Here is a 16,051-nt window from a genome sequence, read left to right on the forward strand (position 1 = left end):
ATGTTATAGTGTAACCCATTCATTGCCACAGGGTTACTGTAAATGCATTTTCCTGATGACACCAGGGTGGCTTTTGCACTGATGGCTTGGGCCCGCCATCGCTGCTTGCAGCTAAATTTATTATTATTATTTTTATTACTACTATGGCCATTTTTGACGTAAAGACCACAAATGTGACTATTTTTTTTACAACCACTTACCCATGATGAATCATGCCCTCATTTTATTATTTTTTTGTGTTCACATACCAAGTGCCATAAAAGTCACTAAGTTTCGCACCATTCCGATGAAGCTATGATTTTTAAAAATTCAAAATGTAAAAATCATCAGAGGGTTAACTATATAGTATATGACATGAGTATAAAAGGCATACAGAAGCATTTTGCCCCCAAATACTGAATTATACTCGATAACGTTGATAGCATATTTGTAAAAAAACAAATAGAATATTATATTATTAGTAAAAGATAGATAGAGAGAGATATTTAGGTTAAAAAAAAATTTCAGTCTATTTTACTAACAATTATTATTTAATAATAGAAAACTTTTTACTAAAACAACAATATAGATATTAGTCAGCCCATGATTACACCACACCTTGCTCGAAAAAAAAAGTGCCTGAAAAGAAGGACCATAAACTCTAACTTGTTCAACTGTATTGTAAAATGGACTACAGAAATAGTTAATAAAGGACTCACATGACAGCTTTAGGATTCTTCAGCATGCAGGCTTTGGGCCCAAATGTGGTGACAGGGCTTGGTCCATGAAGTGACTGTGTCCTCCTTTAAAAGAACAGAAAAATGACCATTTAAAATAAAATTAAGAATATATTGTAGCTGCAAGTACTGACAAAGTGCCCAAGCACTGTTGTGCCATTGGCATTTTTCTAGAAATCAACAGATCTAGAAAAATTATGTACAGTGAGCACATGCATTTAAATGAATAAATATGAACGGGGGAAAGGACAGGGGAAAGGACGTAACGTGTGGCCAAGTATGGTGTCCCATACTTGGAATTTGTGCTCTGAATTTCACCCACCCAAGTGCATACACACAGCAGTGAGTAGTGAACACAGACACAGACACAAGGTTAAACATTTAAACAGCCTTCACAATTACACAGTAGCCTATAATATAGTCATTTGGAGCCCGAGTCTGCGCAGTAGAGTCGTGAGGTGGAGCCGCGGAATCAAACTCCCGCCCAAACTCCCGCAGACCCAATCAACCATAACGACACGCCCCGTTTTTATAGCATCAAATTACTAGCTAAAATGAAACGTATCACAAAAACGAACAATTGAACATATATCAGTGTGATAACAACTACCTTAAATGACCGAAACCATATTTCGGAAAAAAGTATTGGAAGTGTAATTTATTTTTTTTATTTTGACTGAAGTCCCATTCGTTTACATGGAGAGGGCGGGGTTTATGACCTGTACTGCAGCCAGCCACCAGGGGGCGATCAAAGAGCCCGCAGCTTCACTTTTAAGGATGAGTGAGACACACCTGGTCTATACTACGGGGCCGTTGAATGCTTGAATCTGATTGGCTGACGAACGTTCTAAGGTGTGTAATTATTTTCAGGAAAACGCACAGCGAACATAGTTCCAGGCAGGTCTTGACCGCATTACATGTCTGTATCATGCCAAATGATTTGAGTTATTTCAAAGGTCCTTACAACAAAAAGAACCAAAACCCACAATGACACTGGCCAAACAAATAAATATTGGGGAGGAGGGGGCACGATGTGCAATGACGAATAAGCTACAGCACATTTATTATTGCACTGATTGGCTTTTAGCTGCAAGTAGACAACTGTAAATAATACATTGAAAAAAAAACAGCGACCATAAATGTAAAGAAATTAAGTTGCTTGTCATCTTTTCCTAACAAGCAACCATTTTTTTAAAATAAGCCCAAAAAACCTCTCTTATAACTTTGTTATTAGCTACATTAGTCTCCTATCAACGGCTCAAACCTCCGTTACTAGGTTTAAAATGAGGTTTTGTAATTAGCAACGGAGGCGTTGGGTGCGATGCATAAGAAATGACTCCTACTCACAATAGCATTTTAAGTACAAAAACCAGACAAACGCCTTGAAATATATCATCTTATCGATGTCTTGAGCTGTGGTAACCATATAAGTAGAATAACTGACTTCGGTCCGTTGAATTCTTAGAAAATAATGCACACCCGAGGTGGTGATGCGGCCACGACACGAAGCAGAGTTTATCTAAGAAGTTTTTCATTATTTTCTAAGAATTCAACGGCCCGTCATCAATTATTCCTTACTTAAAAAGGCAAAGACTTAATTTAAATGAGCACAGATGATGAGCACAGATGAGAAGAAAGGCCGAACGAGTGAGGGAGACGCGCTGAATGAAAACGCCATAGACGTTAAAAAAGATGGATGACGCGCCTCCACTTCCTTCCACTATAGAAAAGTGAAGCCAAAACATTCAAAGTATGGCCACTGTCATCTTGCGAAAATGACGTCACTTGGAGCCAGAGTCTGCGCAGTAGTGATCGTGAGGTGGAGCCGTGGAATCAAAGTCCCAAACTCCTGCAGACCCAATCGCAAGTTCACAATCATGACACCACACCCCATTTTTATAGCATCAAATAACTAATTGAAAGCAAACTTATTAGAAAAATTAACACTTGAACATAGAAAACGTCTTTGGAAAAAATGTATTTGAAGTGTAATTTGATTGTCTCACGTCCCATTAGATTACATGGAGAGGGCGGGGTTTATGACCTATACTGCAACCAGTCACCTGGGGGTGATTGAGATGCTTTGGCTTCGCTTTTCCAAGACTTGTGCAGTACACTTGGAAACCGCACATTCAGCGTTCATTTTAATTCTATTCTGGTGGCATTAGGGCTGGGTATCGAGTTCGATACTTTTTAGGCACCGACCGAATTGCCTCGATACCATCGAGTATTGAAAAACTTCTTGTCTTTTGGTACCAAACTTCGATACCTAAGGGGTTAATCCGTGCCTCACACGTCCTGAAAAGAGAAGGCAAGAAATAGCGCCGACACTGGACGAAGATTTTTATCAAAGCAGGAAGTATAATTTGAAAATCTGCGCGTTTGGCTGAACTCATAAGCTGAGCCGACAAGCGCACCAGCGCTTCAATGGACAAAGCCACACACAATGATGTAAAAATACGTGTTACCTCGTGTTACCTCATAAACACAGTCTTAAATCAGTTATAAAATCCTAAATGACTGTAAAGAGTTGAGAGAAAATTGGATATGTGTCACATCCGCGTCATGTGCATCAGGTTTTATTAAAGAAACTTTGCTTTTATTTAAAGTGAAACCTGCTGCAGTCTGTGACTGATGTAAATCAAAGAACTAAAAAAAAGAGAAATCACTGGACTGCTCTGCTTGCTGATTAACTTTTGTAGCTCGAATAAAGAATAATCAATATAGCTTATGCATGCAATTTATAGTTTATGTGAAGATTGTTTTAAGTTCACATAAAAAGTTGTTATATTTTTCAAAGCCTATTAAATGTTAAAAATAATATTATAACATTTCAATTATACTGTAATATTAAATGGCCATAATTAATCGCTAAAATTAAAGGGGGAAATAATTGTTTCAATAGAGACAACAGTAACATTATTTGTATCAATCATACTACATCATTAATAATAGGCTAGTAAAAAGATGCCATTAAACACATATTTAAAATATACCATCTTTGTTGTTTCTATATTAATTTGGAAGTTCAGTGCGAAAATGACAACACAAATATATCAATATGCGTTTAGTCACATTTTTTTAATTACAGAAAAAAAGTAAAATGTAATTTATTTATTTTTAAATTGAATGGCAGACAGGACTAATGTTAACCTTTTATAGATGTTACTGTTGGTAATATTAGTTCATTTTACATCTGAATATGCATTTAAATTTAATTTTCAATTTTATAGGCCCCCCAGAGAAAGATCGGGACGGCCCCCACCCCCTTGGCCCCCTTCAAATGTTCAATTCGATAATCCGGCCCTAAAATGAAGTTAATTGAATAGCCCTGGTCTATGGGTTAGTCTCGTCAACGTGCAGCAACGGTGCAGCACAGATCGATCGGTGTTTGACATCCGCGAGAGCGATTCGAAAGCATGCAGTCTGCTCCCTATAGCTCTCTTGGTCCTGCGCAGAGCCATGTCAAGTCGAACACACCTACTAGTTTACACCGGTTACACTCAGAGTCAGAGATGTGGCTCACACGTGAGGCTGTAGCGTGAAAGTGTCCCAACCCCCTTAGATGTAAGGCTGCGTTTACACTGGTGCGTTTTTGTTTAAAAATTAGTGCGGTCAATCGATTAAAAAATTTAATCGCGTTAATCACAGTCATGGACTGTGATTAATCATGATTAATTGCAAATTTAAAATACTAGGATTTAACTGTAAATGTGTTGAAAAAGAAATGCATGACAAACTGGTTTAAGGAAACAGAACCTTTCACACTTCTGCCAGGTATGAGAGATAATCCTTATTATTCTTTTGTTTTTTATTCAGCCATTATCAGCCTTTAAACTGGCAATAAAACGTTTACCAAGCCACATCGCTTCAATCCCAGTATACATTTACGCAACTATTATCAAAAGTGTTTCTAAATAAATACAAAACATTTCTTGCGACCTTACGTGAAGTATTATGACAAAATGCATTATGAAGAAGAATTGGACTTGTTCTGCAGCTGCATTAGAGCTAACATTAGCATCATGCTACATAAGACTAATTAATAGAGATTAATAGTACACTTTTACTCAGAACTCACTTCAAACCACCATTGAGTGTTTGTAATAACTTCCTTTTACGATCACATGTGAAATTTGGTCGTTTACTGTTGTTAAAATATGATATTTATAGCCTTTTATATCGCTGCACAAATTAGCATTTCAGATGCACACATTCCTTTCAAGAAAATCACATACAGACCATATCTATCGTAATCGTGTGTTTATTATCTTATATAATCTATAGTGGCTGTTGTCATGTTTATTTCTGCTGCTCTGCTGAAACTCACGTTGTTTGATGTTACAACCGCGTCTCTGTTCTTAAGTTGCCAGGGATACATTAGTAAAAGGATCTATTTTTATTTGTCTGTATATACACTTTGGGCGGCTGCAGTACATTAAAAAAGTAGCCCAAAAAAAACGCAACCCACGGCTCTGTAATTTTTCCCGCGACTGCATTTTCAAAATAGCCCACTTGTGCCGTTACCCTGGCAACACTGGCGCTGTACCCTCATCACACAATGATAGATAACCTTCCGCGCTGCGATGACGGCAAGAAGTTGGGGTCAAACCTTATCAAACGATTAATCTGCGTTAAAAAAATATTAACATATTAATTTTTTGATTAATCGCATGCATTAACGCTTTAACGTTGACACCCCTATTAAAAATGAAAACGATCCTCATCCATACTGGCGTTTCAGAAAAGATCTCCGTCCATACTACACGACCGAAAGTGCGTGTTACGTGACCATTCATACCCACTGTAGTATCATGCTACATAAGACAATAAATAAGATTTATATTCCGCTTTTACTCAAAACTCACTTTAAACCACCATGTGTGTTTGTAATAACTTCCGTTTGCCGTCTAATGTGTGTTTTGGCCATGTAATGTTGCTGATATATGTTATGTCCTCTGAATCAGAATTAAACCAAACACCTATAAGGTCCGGACCTCGGTAAATGTCTCACGTTCAAAAATAAAATTTGTTTTCTGAATGACTAATTTGCTGTTAAACTCCTCATATGAATGCCTGCATGACATGTATAATGACAATTTGCAAGAACTTTAGCGTCCGTGGTATGAAAATGATCGTTGCGAGATGCTGACGAAGTAAACAAATCTCTTTGAGAGAGTTGTGAGTGAGGACGCGGGCACAGCCTCTTTCACTTAATTTGACACTTTAGAAAGTTATTAAAGTAGGAAGTTGTAGTTTGTGGTCAGCAATATCTTTATCTTATCTTATTTGCAAAAGATTTGAAATTTCAGTTTATTTTTATTTATTTTTTGTTTTTAATAGCAATATCTGGCAACACTGCATGGACAGCACTCAAACTGACAGTAATCAAAAAAGCCTATGGACAGGTTATTGCTGACAGGATACGACATTCGGTAAGGGAAAAGCAAAAATATCATGATATTATCTGTTAGAAACGTTATCAACGCTGTCAAAAACAGTATTTAACACTACACAGATCTGTAGAACAAGGTTGCATAATGAAATGAAACACTAGCGCCATGAAGAAGTCTATGCTATGTCATTCAGTACAGTAGTTAAATGTTCACAAATCATGTTATTCATAAGAGCACTAGACAAAGTTATCAGCTATATAGCAATGGTTATTAATAAAAACTATAACAGTAATACATTGTTGCATGAATAATAAACAGCTGATAAAATTATCCACCCCAAACTATAGTACAGTAGGCCTATTAACAAATTTTGATGCAATAGAGTATGATTTAAAAACGATCATCCCTCCAAAACAGAGAAAACATCTTCCACAAACATCTACATGTCTGTCTCTTTTAAAGTGTTTATAGCGTATATGAGTTGTATTTGTTTGTTATTATAGCACAATTCTTCCGCCCACCTTATATACTAAATTTGTTATAATATTTATTTTATAATAAATCAAAAGACGTGAAAAAAACTAGGGATAAGAAGTCTTACCAAAGCCATATCATCTGCATACTTAAAAAGGTTAAAATTAGAATTACGAATCATAAAATCATTAATATACAATGAAAATAATATAGGTGATATAACACTTCCCGTAGTAACAATGCATTCATCTGACAGCTGACCATTATACCATACCCTCTGAGTATGGAAAAACTAAAAGTCTTTAATCCACAGTACCAGACTGACACCCATAGATATCTACCATTCTAACAAAATGTCAACCCTCATTGTGTTAAATGCTGATGTAAAGTCTAGAAATAAGATTCTGGCATATGCATTTGAATTGAGTTACTGAAATGAGTTACAAAATTCATCATAGTAACACAGCGTCATCAGTGTCCCAATTTCGTTTATATGCAAATTGCAGAGGTAATACAAAGCATATAGGCATGAATAAAAGTACAAAATGTTTTTTTGTTAGGAGTAGGTAAAATTAGTATTAGTGACTGCCAATCCATGTACAGTATGCCAGTGTGCGTGAAATATGGCACTCATTGCTTTGAAAAGTTTAATGCTTACAGCTTGATACATGTAATATCTAACTTTTCTTAAGCTTTTTTTGTTATTCAGATATTTTGAAAAGTAATTCTATTTGTTAACCAAAGTTTTTTTTTTTTTTTTTAAGTATTACAGTTGTTTTAAAACTAAAAGGTTAAACCATTCCATGTTTGACTCTAATTGAGAGAATACAGAGTTTAATTTCTATTGTCTATGCTTTAAGGTTTATAGGGATTTTAAGATGTAATTAATGATTTGAATAACTACTTGCCGAGTAACCAAATTACTTTTCAGACAGAGTAATCAGAAAAGTAATTTAAATACAATATTGATGATGTAATTAGTAATTAATTACTTTTTGAAAGTAACTTACCCAACACTGGTAGAAACCATGTCAATCGGAACACAGTTCATGCATGGAGCTCTCTTCTAACGACAGGTGTGTTAAATAAGAGACATCCAAAATATGCAGAGCAGTGGTACATGAGGACAGGAATTGAGAACCACTGACTTAGAACACTGTCTAACAATTGATGGCCACTCTTTCAATTCTCTGTCATCAGTGGTGTCATCTGGGTGTGCTATCTGATAGCAATCTTTCCTTTGAAAGCCACATTTCTCGCATTTGTAAAACCACATTTTTCCACCTTAAAATATATCTAAATTATGACCTTTGCTTTCATTGTCAAATGCAGAAATGTTAATTCATGCATTCATGACCTCAAGGTTAGATTGTTGCAATGCTAGGTGGTTGTTTTGCGCTCTTAATAAACAAACTCCAGTTGGTCCAAAATGCAGCAGCTAGAGTTCTTACTAGAACCAGGAAGTATGTCCATATTAGCCCGGTTCTGTCAACTCTGCACTGGCTTCTTATTAAAAATCAAAAAGTATTCTTTTAAAATCATGCTAATTATTTATAAAGCCCTGAATGGTTTAGCTTCTCAATGCTTGAATATCAAAATCAACTGCAGGTGACAGATCCTTTTCCTAATTAGTGCTCAAACTCTGGAACAATCTACCTAGCGTTGTTCTGGAGCAGACACTCTCTGTCAGTTTAAATCTAGATTAAAGACCCATCTCTTTAACCTGGTTGGACCCTATCATATTTCTATAATTCAAATCCATTAAAGGATAATTAGGTCAACTGGAACACTTCCCATAACACCCAATGTACTCACTATATCATAAGAAGAATGGTATCTATGCTAATATTAGTTTTTTTCATTCTTATTCCGAGGTCACCGTAGCCACCCAGATCCAGTCTATATCCAGATCAGATGGTGGATCAGAGATTACCTTTACAGCCCTGGATGTCAGCAGAAACCATGTCAATTAGATGAGCCATAGAGATAGATCCCCCGTGAAGACCTTGTCAACTAGATGTCCATCGGGACAAGACCACAAGAACCAGATGAGTCCTCTGCACAATCGGACTTTGGCCAGACGAAACCAGCAGTTAAATTCCAGGCTGCAGCAGAGGAGAACTGGCCCCCCGACTGAGTCTGGTTTCTCCCAAGGTTTCTTTTGATGGAGTTTTGGTTCCTTGCCACTTAATTTCAAGCAATATTGTTGGCTTGATTGCACAGATACTATTTGAAGAGAACTGAACTGAGCTGGATGATGACATCACTGAATCAACGATGAAACTGAACGACTTTAACTGAAAATTTGTTTGTTATTGTCCTCCTGCATTATCGACACACTATTTTCCTGTTTAATACTGTAAAGCTGCTTTGACACAATCTGTATTGTATAAAGCACTATAGAAATAAAGGTGACTTGATTTCATGCATCTGAGTGATAGATAATCCGCAGTTTATCATTCAGTTTAATAGCATCAAGTTAAAGAGAGTAAATTTTATCATTCAGTTGTACTGCGCACATGCATTTCAGACACTTACATTATGTTATTGCTGTTAAATGCACGTCCTTGAATAAACAGGGTTTAACTTCAACTGTTCAGGTAATGTCAATGGTACGACTCATTTTAAGGGCAGCCAGAATTCTATTTTAAAATCAGTTCAAGCTTTTAGAAATGTATCCTCATACTTACAATTAAAGCTTTATATATGCGTCAAATACGCTTGTTTTTTGGGGTCAACAGCTTATAAAAACGTGGTTCTGTTTTTTTTTTAAGCTTGTTTACTGTACAGCTTGTCACACAGCAGCTTTTAGGCATTGTTCTGTTTTTTGTTATAAGGAGACAGCTTCCCCAATACAAAGTCAATGGAGAACTTTGGATTGCCCCCCTCCCCCTGCCCTGGTGTGGGCGTGGCCTAAATGCGCTCATTGTGAGAGAACTGTCATCATCTGCTCTTGTGATAGTTAGTTGCTGTCCTGAGGAGGGATCAATCATGAGCTACTCAGAAAATGTGTTAAGAGTTATGGACAGAATGGAAATGACTAACACTTCAGCTGAAACACACATTAACAGACAAGACTTGTTTAGACTATCTTCACATTGAGTCTTGTTTTACCTGAACTTGGCAGAGCTAGGTGCTGATGGCATAGACATACTCCTGGCTTCAGTTCTGTTCCGGAACACTTTTCCACGGAAAGGCTCCTCACTGCAATCACAGGTTGAGCAACAATAGAGAAAAGGCTCTGCGCTTGCATCTGACTTCAGCGTCCACTTAGACCCTACAGAATCCTCCATCTGGATGAAAAGATGGAACAACACAGCAAAATATGAGTGCGAGTTCACAGACTGGATACACACAGAAAGATACAGCCTTTTTTCTCAGGCCTAACATGCAACATGCTGTGTTCAGGAAAAGAGTTGGGAAAATCAGACATAGCATACTTAAATTTCCCATAAATCGATTCTATTTCCTGATTTAGTGTTGTTGTTTTTTTTTTAGATTCTTAAAGGAGGGGGTAGTGTAGTGTATTACGTACTTACTATTAATGTGAAAATTTGCCATCTTAGCTAAATGACATAAATGAAAATGAACCACTAGCAACATTTGTAAAAATGAAGTTGATGAAATTAAATGTCACTCTCCACTACTTCTTAAAACAGAATGACGCCCTATAAGCGTATTAATGCACAATTTATGCCATTCTAGTTACTAGACAAAAAACAATGAGAGAAGATCTGTAGAGTAAGAATTTATTATTACGAAAAGCATGAACGGTTACACTGATTGTCATTAATTGTTTTTAAGCTTGTGATCGGTCTTAACAGCATTTTTGTCGCGATCCGAGTAAAAAAATAATAAAGCACGCACCTGCTTTGGCCACATTCCTGTACGCATCATTATGCGCTATCGCGATAAACGCATAGTTTTACAGAGTATGTTATGAAATAAATGCATTAAGAATAGGTTAAGTGCATTAGCCGCTAATGTGGCAGTTGAGTAACAGTACCTCACTTAGGCTTGATCCCGATCCTTTCAAACAAACAAAAAGCAAATATTTAGCCCACTGTATGTCTAGCAATACAGCAGAGGTTATCCCCTTTGACTGTGAAGGCAGGACGTTAATACTTCCATTGCTATATGTTTCGGGACGGAGACAGGGCTAACCGGTTAAACTGTCTCTGTTCAACTGTCATCTGGACACGAGCGGAACACTTCCTGGAGACGACATCTTACGGAAAGGCGGGTCTTGCTTTGAGTAATGAATATTCATTACGTAAAGCGTCATTATTAGAATTAGAATTAGAATTAGAAATATAATACACATATTATATACAGAAAAATAATACACATATTATATACAGAAATATAATACACATTCGGGTAATCTGGGACATTTTTTGCAATTTTGACTTCTGCGATTTATTTCGATATCTAACACATTAGATCAACACATCAGACTTTTCTGAAATCCCTAAGATGTTTTCTAACCACACCAGAAGAAATAATGTAGATATTATGCCCAGAGGAGACATGCCACACCTATTAAGTGTTTTTTGTGCCAAACAAAAAAATAAAAATTCTGCCTGAATTTGATAATCTGGGACAGGTCACTTTGTAATTTGGGACATATATTAGGCCTAAAAAGCCTATATTCACCATACTTTATGCATGCCAAACACAATATCACCAATAGCTCCCTTCATTCTACTCTCATTCCATTGGTTTAGCTTCTTCATATTTCTCTTATTTCCCTCTCTCTTTCTTCCTTGCTCTTTCTGTTGCCATCTCTTTTCCTGACGCTGTGGTGCCATTGTATTTTATAATACATTTCATTGAGTTAAATAAAGGCCATGGATGCTTTCATATTTTAGCTGACTAATGACTGCGTGTGTGTGTGTGTATCTGTATCTGTTTTTCAATTCTGGTGGGGACTTAAACCTGAATACACACAGACTTATGGGGACTCATGTCACGGTGGGGACCTAAATTGAGGACCCCATGGGTAAAGAAGCGAATAAATGACGCAGAATGAAGTTTTTTGAAAATCGAAAAATGCAGAAAGTCTCCAGTACACTCTCAGAAATAAAGGTACAAAAGCTGTCACTGGGGCAGTACCTTTTCAAAAGGTACATGTTTGTACCTAAAGCGTCCATTTTGGTACTTTAAAGGTACAGATTAGTACTTAAAGTGTACATATTTGAACCTAATAGGTACAAAAGTGTACCTTTTGAAAAGGTACCGCCCCAGTGACATCTTTTGTACCTTTATTTCTGAGAGTGTAAGGGGTAGGTTTAGGTGTAGGGTTGGTGTAGGGCAATAGAATATATGGTCTGTACAGTAGAAAAAGCATTACGCCTATGGAGAGTCCTCACAAGGATAGCAAACCAGACGTGTGTGTGTGTGTGTGTGTGTGTGTTTTGTTTTTTTCCATCCTTGCAGGTGGAAGGTCCAGGGGTCAGAAAGTAAAAGTCCTGCCATATGTTTATTCCACCCATGAACAGCTGATTTCGCCAGAGGTGGGACCAAGTCATTCCTTTCAAGTCACAAGCAAGTCTCAAGTCAAATCCCAAGTCCTCAAAGAGTTAAAGTTAATGAGTTAATTAAATGATTACCAGTAATTAAATGATTGTGCATTAGTGATGAACACCTGCTGTTAACAAGCAGCATCATTGAATAAAAAAGAAACACAAGAACTACAACTGACTTCAGCCACAGCCTTGGATGGAATCAACTGAGAAAATAAAAAAATTAAAAAAACCTTGCCACCATAATTGTGGTCAGTGTTTGGTTTTTTTGGTCTCTTGAGCCTTTTAATAATTCAAAGTAGTTTGCTGCTAAATAAATGCAATACTGTTTCACAGCAAACACTTGTGCATTGGTGAATCAAACTTTTAAACAGCAGATGAGATTACACTTTCTGCTTATAACTCATTTGAATGCACATCACGAAGTGGTCTCTCTTTGGTTTATTGACTGACATTCAGCTATCACAACTGCAAAAAAAAAAAAAAAAAAAGTCCTATTAAACAAGTGCCACCGTAATGCTTCAATATTAAAAAAAGTAGTACAATAGCTCAAATTTTTTATATGCATTACATAGATTTAAAATTAATTCACTACAGCTATTAGAACAACATTTTACTTGCATGCTGTAGTTTCATAGGATTGATTATACAACACCTAAACATAAAAATGAAAAAATATATATTTGGAATGTAATCAGGCCAGCTCATGTCATGTCACAAGCTATCGTGAAATTCCTGATCTCATGTCTGATTTGATTTTTCCCAAATTATTTATTTTTCCATATGATTAAATATTTTTATTTATTTATTATTTTATTTATTTTTTTGTGAATGTTACTCTTGGGGTACAGGATGTGCAAATTTAAGATAAATGTTCATATATTTTGCATCTGTGAGTCAATAAAAATGTAACTGGTTGTGTAAAATAGGTACATAATATCATAATATCGATACATCAATCAATACTCATGAATCGAATTGTATCGTAATCGCACCGTAGAAATTTTTGAGGCATCGGCTGTATGAGAATCGTGATGAAACAGAATCGTGATGAACCGTCTAATTAAACACCTAACTTGATCCCAGTCAAACATCTTTGGAGAAATCTGAAAATGGCTCTCAGTGTCAATGTGCAATTTCACTCTTTTCTCTTTAATATTTTCTTAGTATTTTAATGCGTTTTATGTGTTTTTTCATTTAACATGAAGAAATAAACGCCCAATTTATGCTTACTTTTTATTGTACTTTAAATCATTACGTATTTAGTAACTGAATTGTATATAAAATCATTTGATTTAATAGTCCCTCCATATCCGCTTCTACGATGCTAAAGTGTTCTTCTCCAGTCCTCTAGTCGGCGCTAGACGCTGTGTTTGGGTTGAGCAGACGTCAATAAACGCGAAGCAGGAGCAGCATGAGCCGATGTGTTGGGATCACGTCTGTGGATAATTTTGTGACATAATTTGCACAAATTTATAGTTTAATCATGCCGATGAAGGGAAGATTCCCTATACGGAGGACACTGGAGTTTCTGCAGAAAGGAGAAGTCGTGTTTAAAAAATCTGTGAAGATTATGACCGTCAATTATAACACACATGGAGATCTGAGTGAAGGAGCAAGGTCAGGAAAACACTAGCATCAATAGCTGTCATTATTTGCCATGCCTGCAAGCAGATTTTGGTTTTTAATGATTTTTTTTCACTGTCAACATGTCGTCACGCCACCACAGACAAAAATACTGTTTGTGTTTTGAATCTGAAAGCTGAAAATATTTTAATATCTGCAATAAATTAGATTAGTTAGAATCAGATCAAATGTGAATAGAAGAACATTAACTACATGTAATCAAGAAGTCTGTAGGAGAAAAAAAAAGCACAATAATTGTCTATAGATACAAAGTCAGCCGTGTTTGAGAAGCATGATATTAATGTATAATATTGTTTGACAGGAAGTTTGTGTTCTTCAGTATTCCTCAAATCCAGTACAAAAATCCCTGGGTTCAAATAATGATGTTCAAAAACATGACACCCTCACCCTTTCTCCGATTTTATCTCGGTAAGTTGTTTGTTTCTTTATTTTTTATTTTATTTTCAATATTGTTTTCCCTCGCTGTGGTATCTTCTCATTTTAATGCTGTGTTTAGATGATGGAGAGCAAGTGTTGGTGGACGTAGAAGGAAAAGACCACAAAGACATTACGAACCATGTGAAGATTATCCTTGGCAAGTCAGAGTAAGTACATTTACATTTATGCATTTGGCAGCCGCTTTTATCCAAAGCAACTTATTGTGTTCAAGGTATAGATTTAATCAGTTCACGCATTCCCAGGAATCGAAGCCACGTCCTTGGCATTGCTAGTGCCGTCCTCTTGGGCTACTACATCATTAAGTAGAGTTTTATGTGATTTAAAAAACAAATAAATCAAAAAATCAAAATAAACCCCATTTTGTTAATCATCGCATATTGTGCCACTCAAAATCGCTTTCTAAATCCTATATCAATTTGACAAAAAGACTTGATCAAGATGCTGTAACATCATTTTAAATTCAGTTTGGACAGCAATTTCTTCTAGAGGTAATTGGGTGAAGCTAATCCCACACTGAAATTGGTTTAATGTATATGTAGGTCAATATTTTTGAGGTGTAATTTACATTGAAATCAATGTTATATTACGATTTTGACATCAGCTTGATTTGCATGTTTTACCTGATTTTCGACGTCAATTTGATGTCTTTTCAACATTAATTGCCCACTGGGAAGTGGACAAGTGCAAAATGTGGGTATTTGGACAAGCCCTAAGAAGCTTATGAATGGGTCAGTGAATCATTGACTCATTTGATTCATTCAGGAAAAAACACTTCTGTATGTTCCTGCAGAGATGTACAAACGTGGCTTTGATAGGAAACATTTAAAGTACAAAATTGTCTCTACAGTTTGTCATTAAATATTAACTTGTAGTTTATTAAAATGTTGCCCTGACACAAAGAAAAGTCTGCCACAGACCATGTTAACCAAACAGTTTATATAATCGCTCCAACTGTGTGTGTTTGTCCTAGGAAGACTGTGCAGTGCAACCATTAGATGCTCAAAAATCCAAATAAAAAAAATATATATTTTACTTCGTGAAGCAACAAATAGATTTTTAATCAGTGACGGATCTCAGTAAAAAAAAAAAATTAACCTAATTTAAGTGTTATAGTGATGAGTTAAATAGTAAGTTATCTGAAACAACTGCATTTTGTCATTTAAGTGCTGGCTGGGTGTTTAACTGGTTTCTTTTTTTTTTATTTTAATATCCATTTTAATTTTCAAATAAATTGATCCAGTCCAGTAATCTAATCTCATTGGCTAGATTGTATAGACCCTATATCTTCCTATCAATAGTTGGCCAGTGCACATGTCGATCAGAGGTACTAGCCTAAGCGTGAGTTTACACTGTAAAATGTGTAGAGAGCATGTGTGGTTCTACCATTTGGACGTGTCCCTTGTGTCTGTACTCTGCTTACCCTCTTATGTCTCTTTCTGCCCACAGTAAAGTTCTTGAAGCTGAAGCTCTGGCTAAAATGGAGTTGTCTAACCCTGCTAACTTTGGGCCCAAGAAATATTTCCTGCGGGAGTGTATCAGTGAAGTGGAGGGTCAAGTTCCTCATCCTGGTTTTGTCCCGCTTCCCAAAGAGATGACTGGCAAATACAGGGCTAAACTGGCTGCAGCCTCTGAGTAAAGACTGTTTGGGATGAATGTGAAAACGCATTAGATGCTTAAAAAAAAAAAAAAAAATCTTAATGGTCCATAAACGTTTTTGGTGGGTGTGATGAATATGATTTGATGTTTGTGACTTTCACTTAGACTGTGGAAAGCAGACTTGTTTTATAAACTTGCAATAAATAAATGCATTTGGTGATTTATTCTTGAGTGAATACCTACCAAATTAATACCTAAA

The 16,051-nt window shown here is 36.2% G+C and overlaps 2 protein-coding genes across 3 annotated transcripts in view; one reads left to right on the forward strand and one right to left on the reverse strand.

The window, feature by feature from the left end:
• nadka (NAD kinase a) overlaps window positions 1–10,819 on the reverse strand; it is a 61,139-nt gene extending 50,320 nt beyond the window's left edge. Inside the window, exons 1-3 of the mRNA XM_058785297.1 lie at window positions 10,593–10,819; window positions 9,701–9,879; window positions 699–782 (exon numbers count right to left, since the gene is read on the reverse strand). Of these exons, the coding sequence (XP_058641280.1) occupies window positions 699–782; window positions 9,701–9,879 (263 nt within the window). The 5' untranslated portion in view covers window positions 10,593–10,819. The remainder of the gene's footprint in view (window positions 1–698; window positions 783–9,700; window positions 9,880–10,592) is intronic.
• Window positions 10,820–13,439: 2,620 nt separating this feature from the next.
• mrps25 (mitochondrial ribosomal protein S25) lies at window positions 13,440–16,012 on the forward strand. 2 transcript variants are annotated; one of them, XM_058785184.1, is made up of 4 exons: window positions 13,440–13,731; window positions 14,078–14,166; window positions 14,255–14,342; window positions 15,643–16,012. In XM_058785184.1, the coding sequence occupies exons 1-4, from the start codon at window positions 13,598–13,600 to the stop codon at window positions 15,830–15,832; spliced, it is 501 nt and encodes a 166-aa protein (XP_058641167.1). In that variant the 5' UTR covers window positions 13,440–13,597; the 3' UTR covers window positions 15,833–16,012. The 2 variants fall into 2 exon arrangements, with proteins under 2 accessions (XP_058641167.1, XP_058641166.1); XM_058785183.1 differs by having other exon boundaries at window positions 13,443–13,731; window positions 14,060–14,166.
• The last annotated feature ends 39 nt before the right edge of the window (window positions 16,013–16,051 follow it).

The sequence above is a fragment of the Onychostoma macrolepis genome, chromosome 08, assembly GCF_012432095.1.
Source record: "Onychostoma macrolepis isolate SWU-2019 chromosome 08, ASM1243209v1, whole genome shotgun sequence".
Taxonomy (NCBI): domain Eukaryota; kingdom Metazoa; phylum Chordata; class Actinopteri; order Cypriniformes; family Cyprinidae; genus Onychostoma; species Onychostoma macrolepis.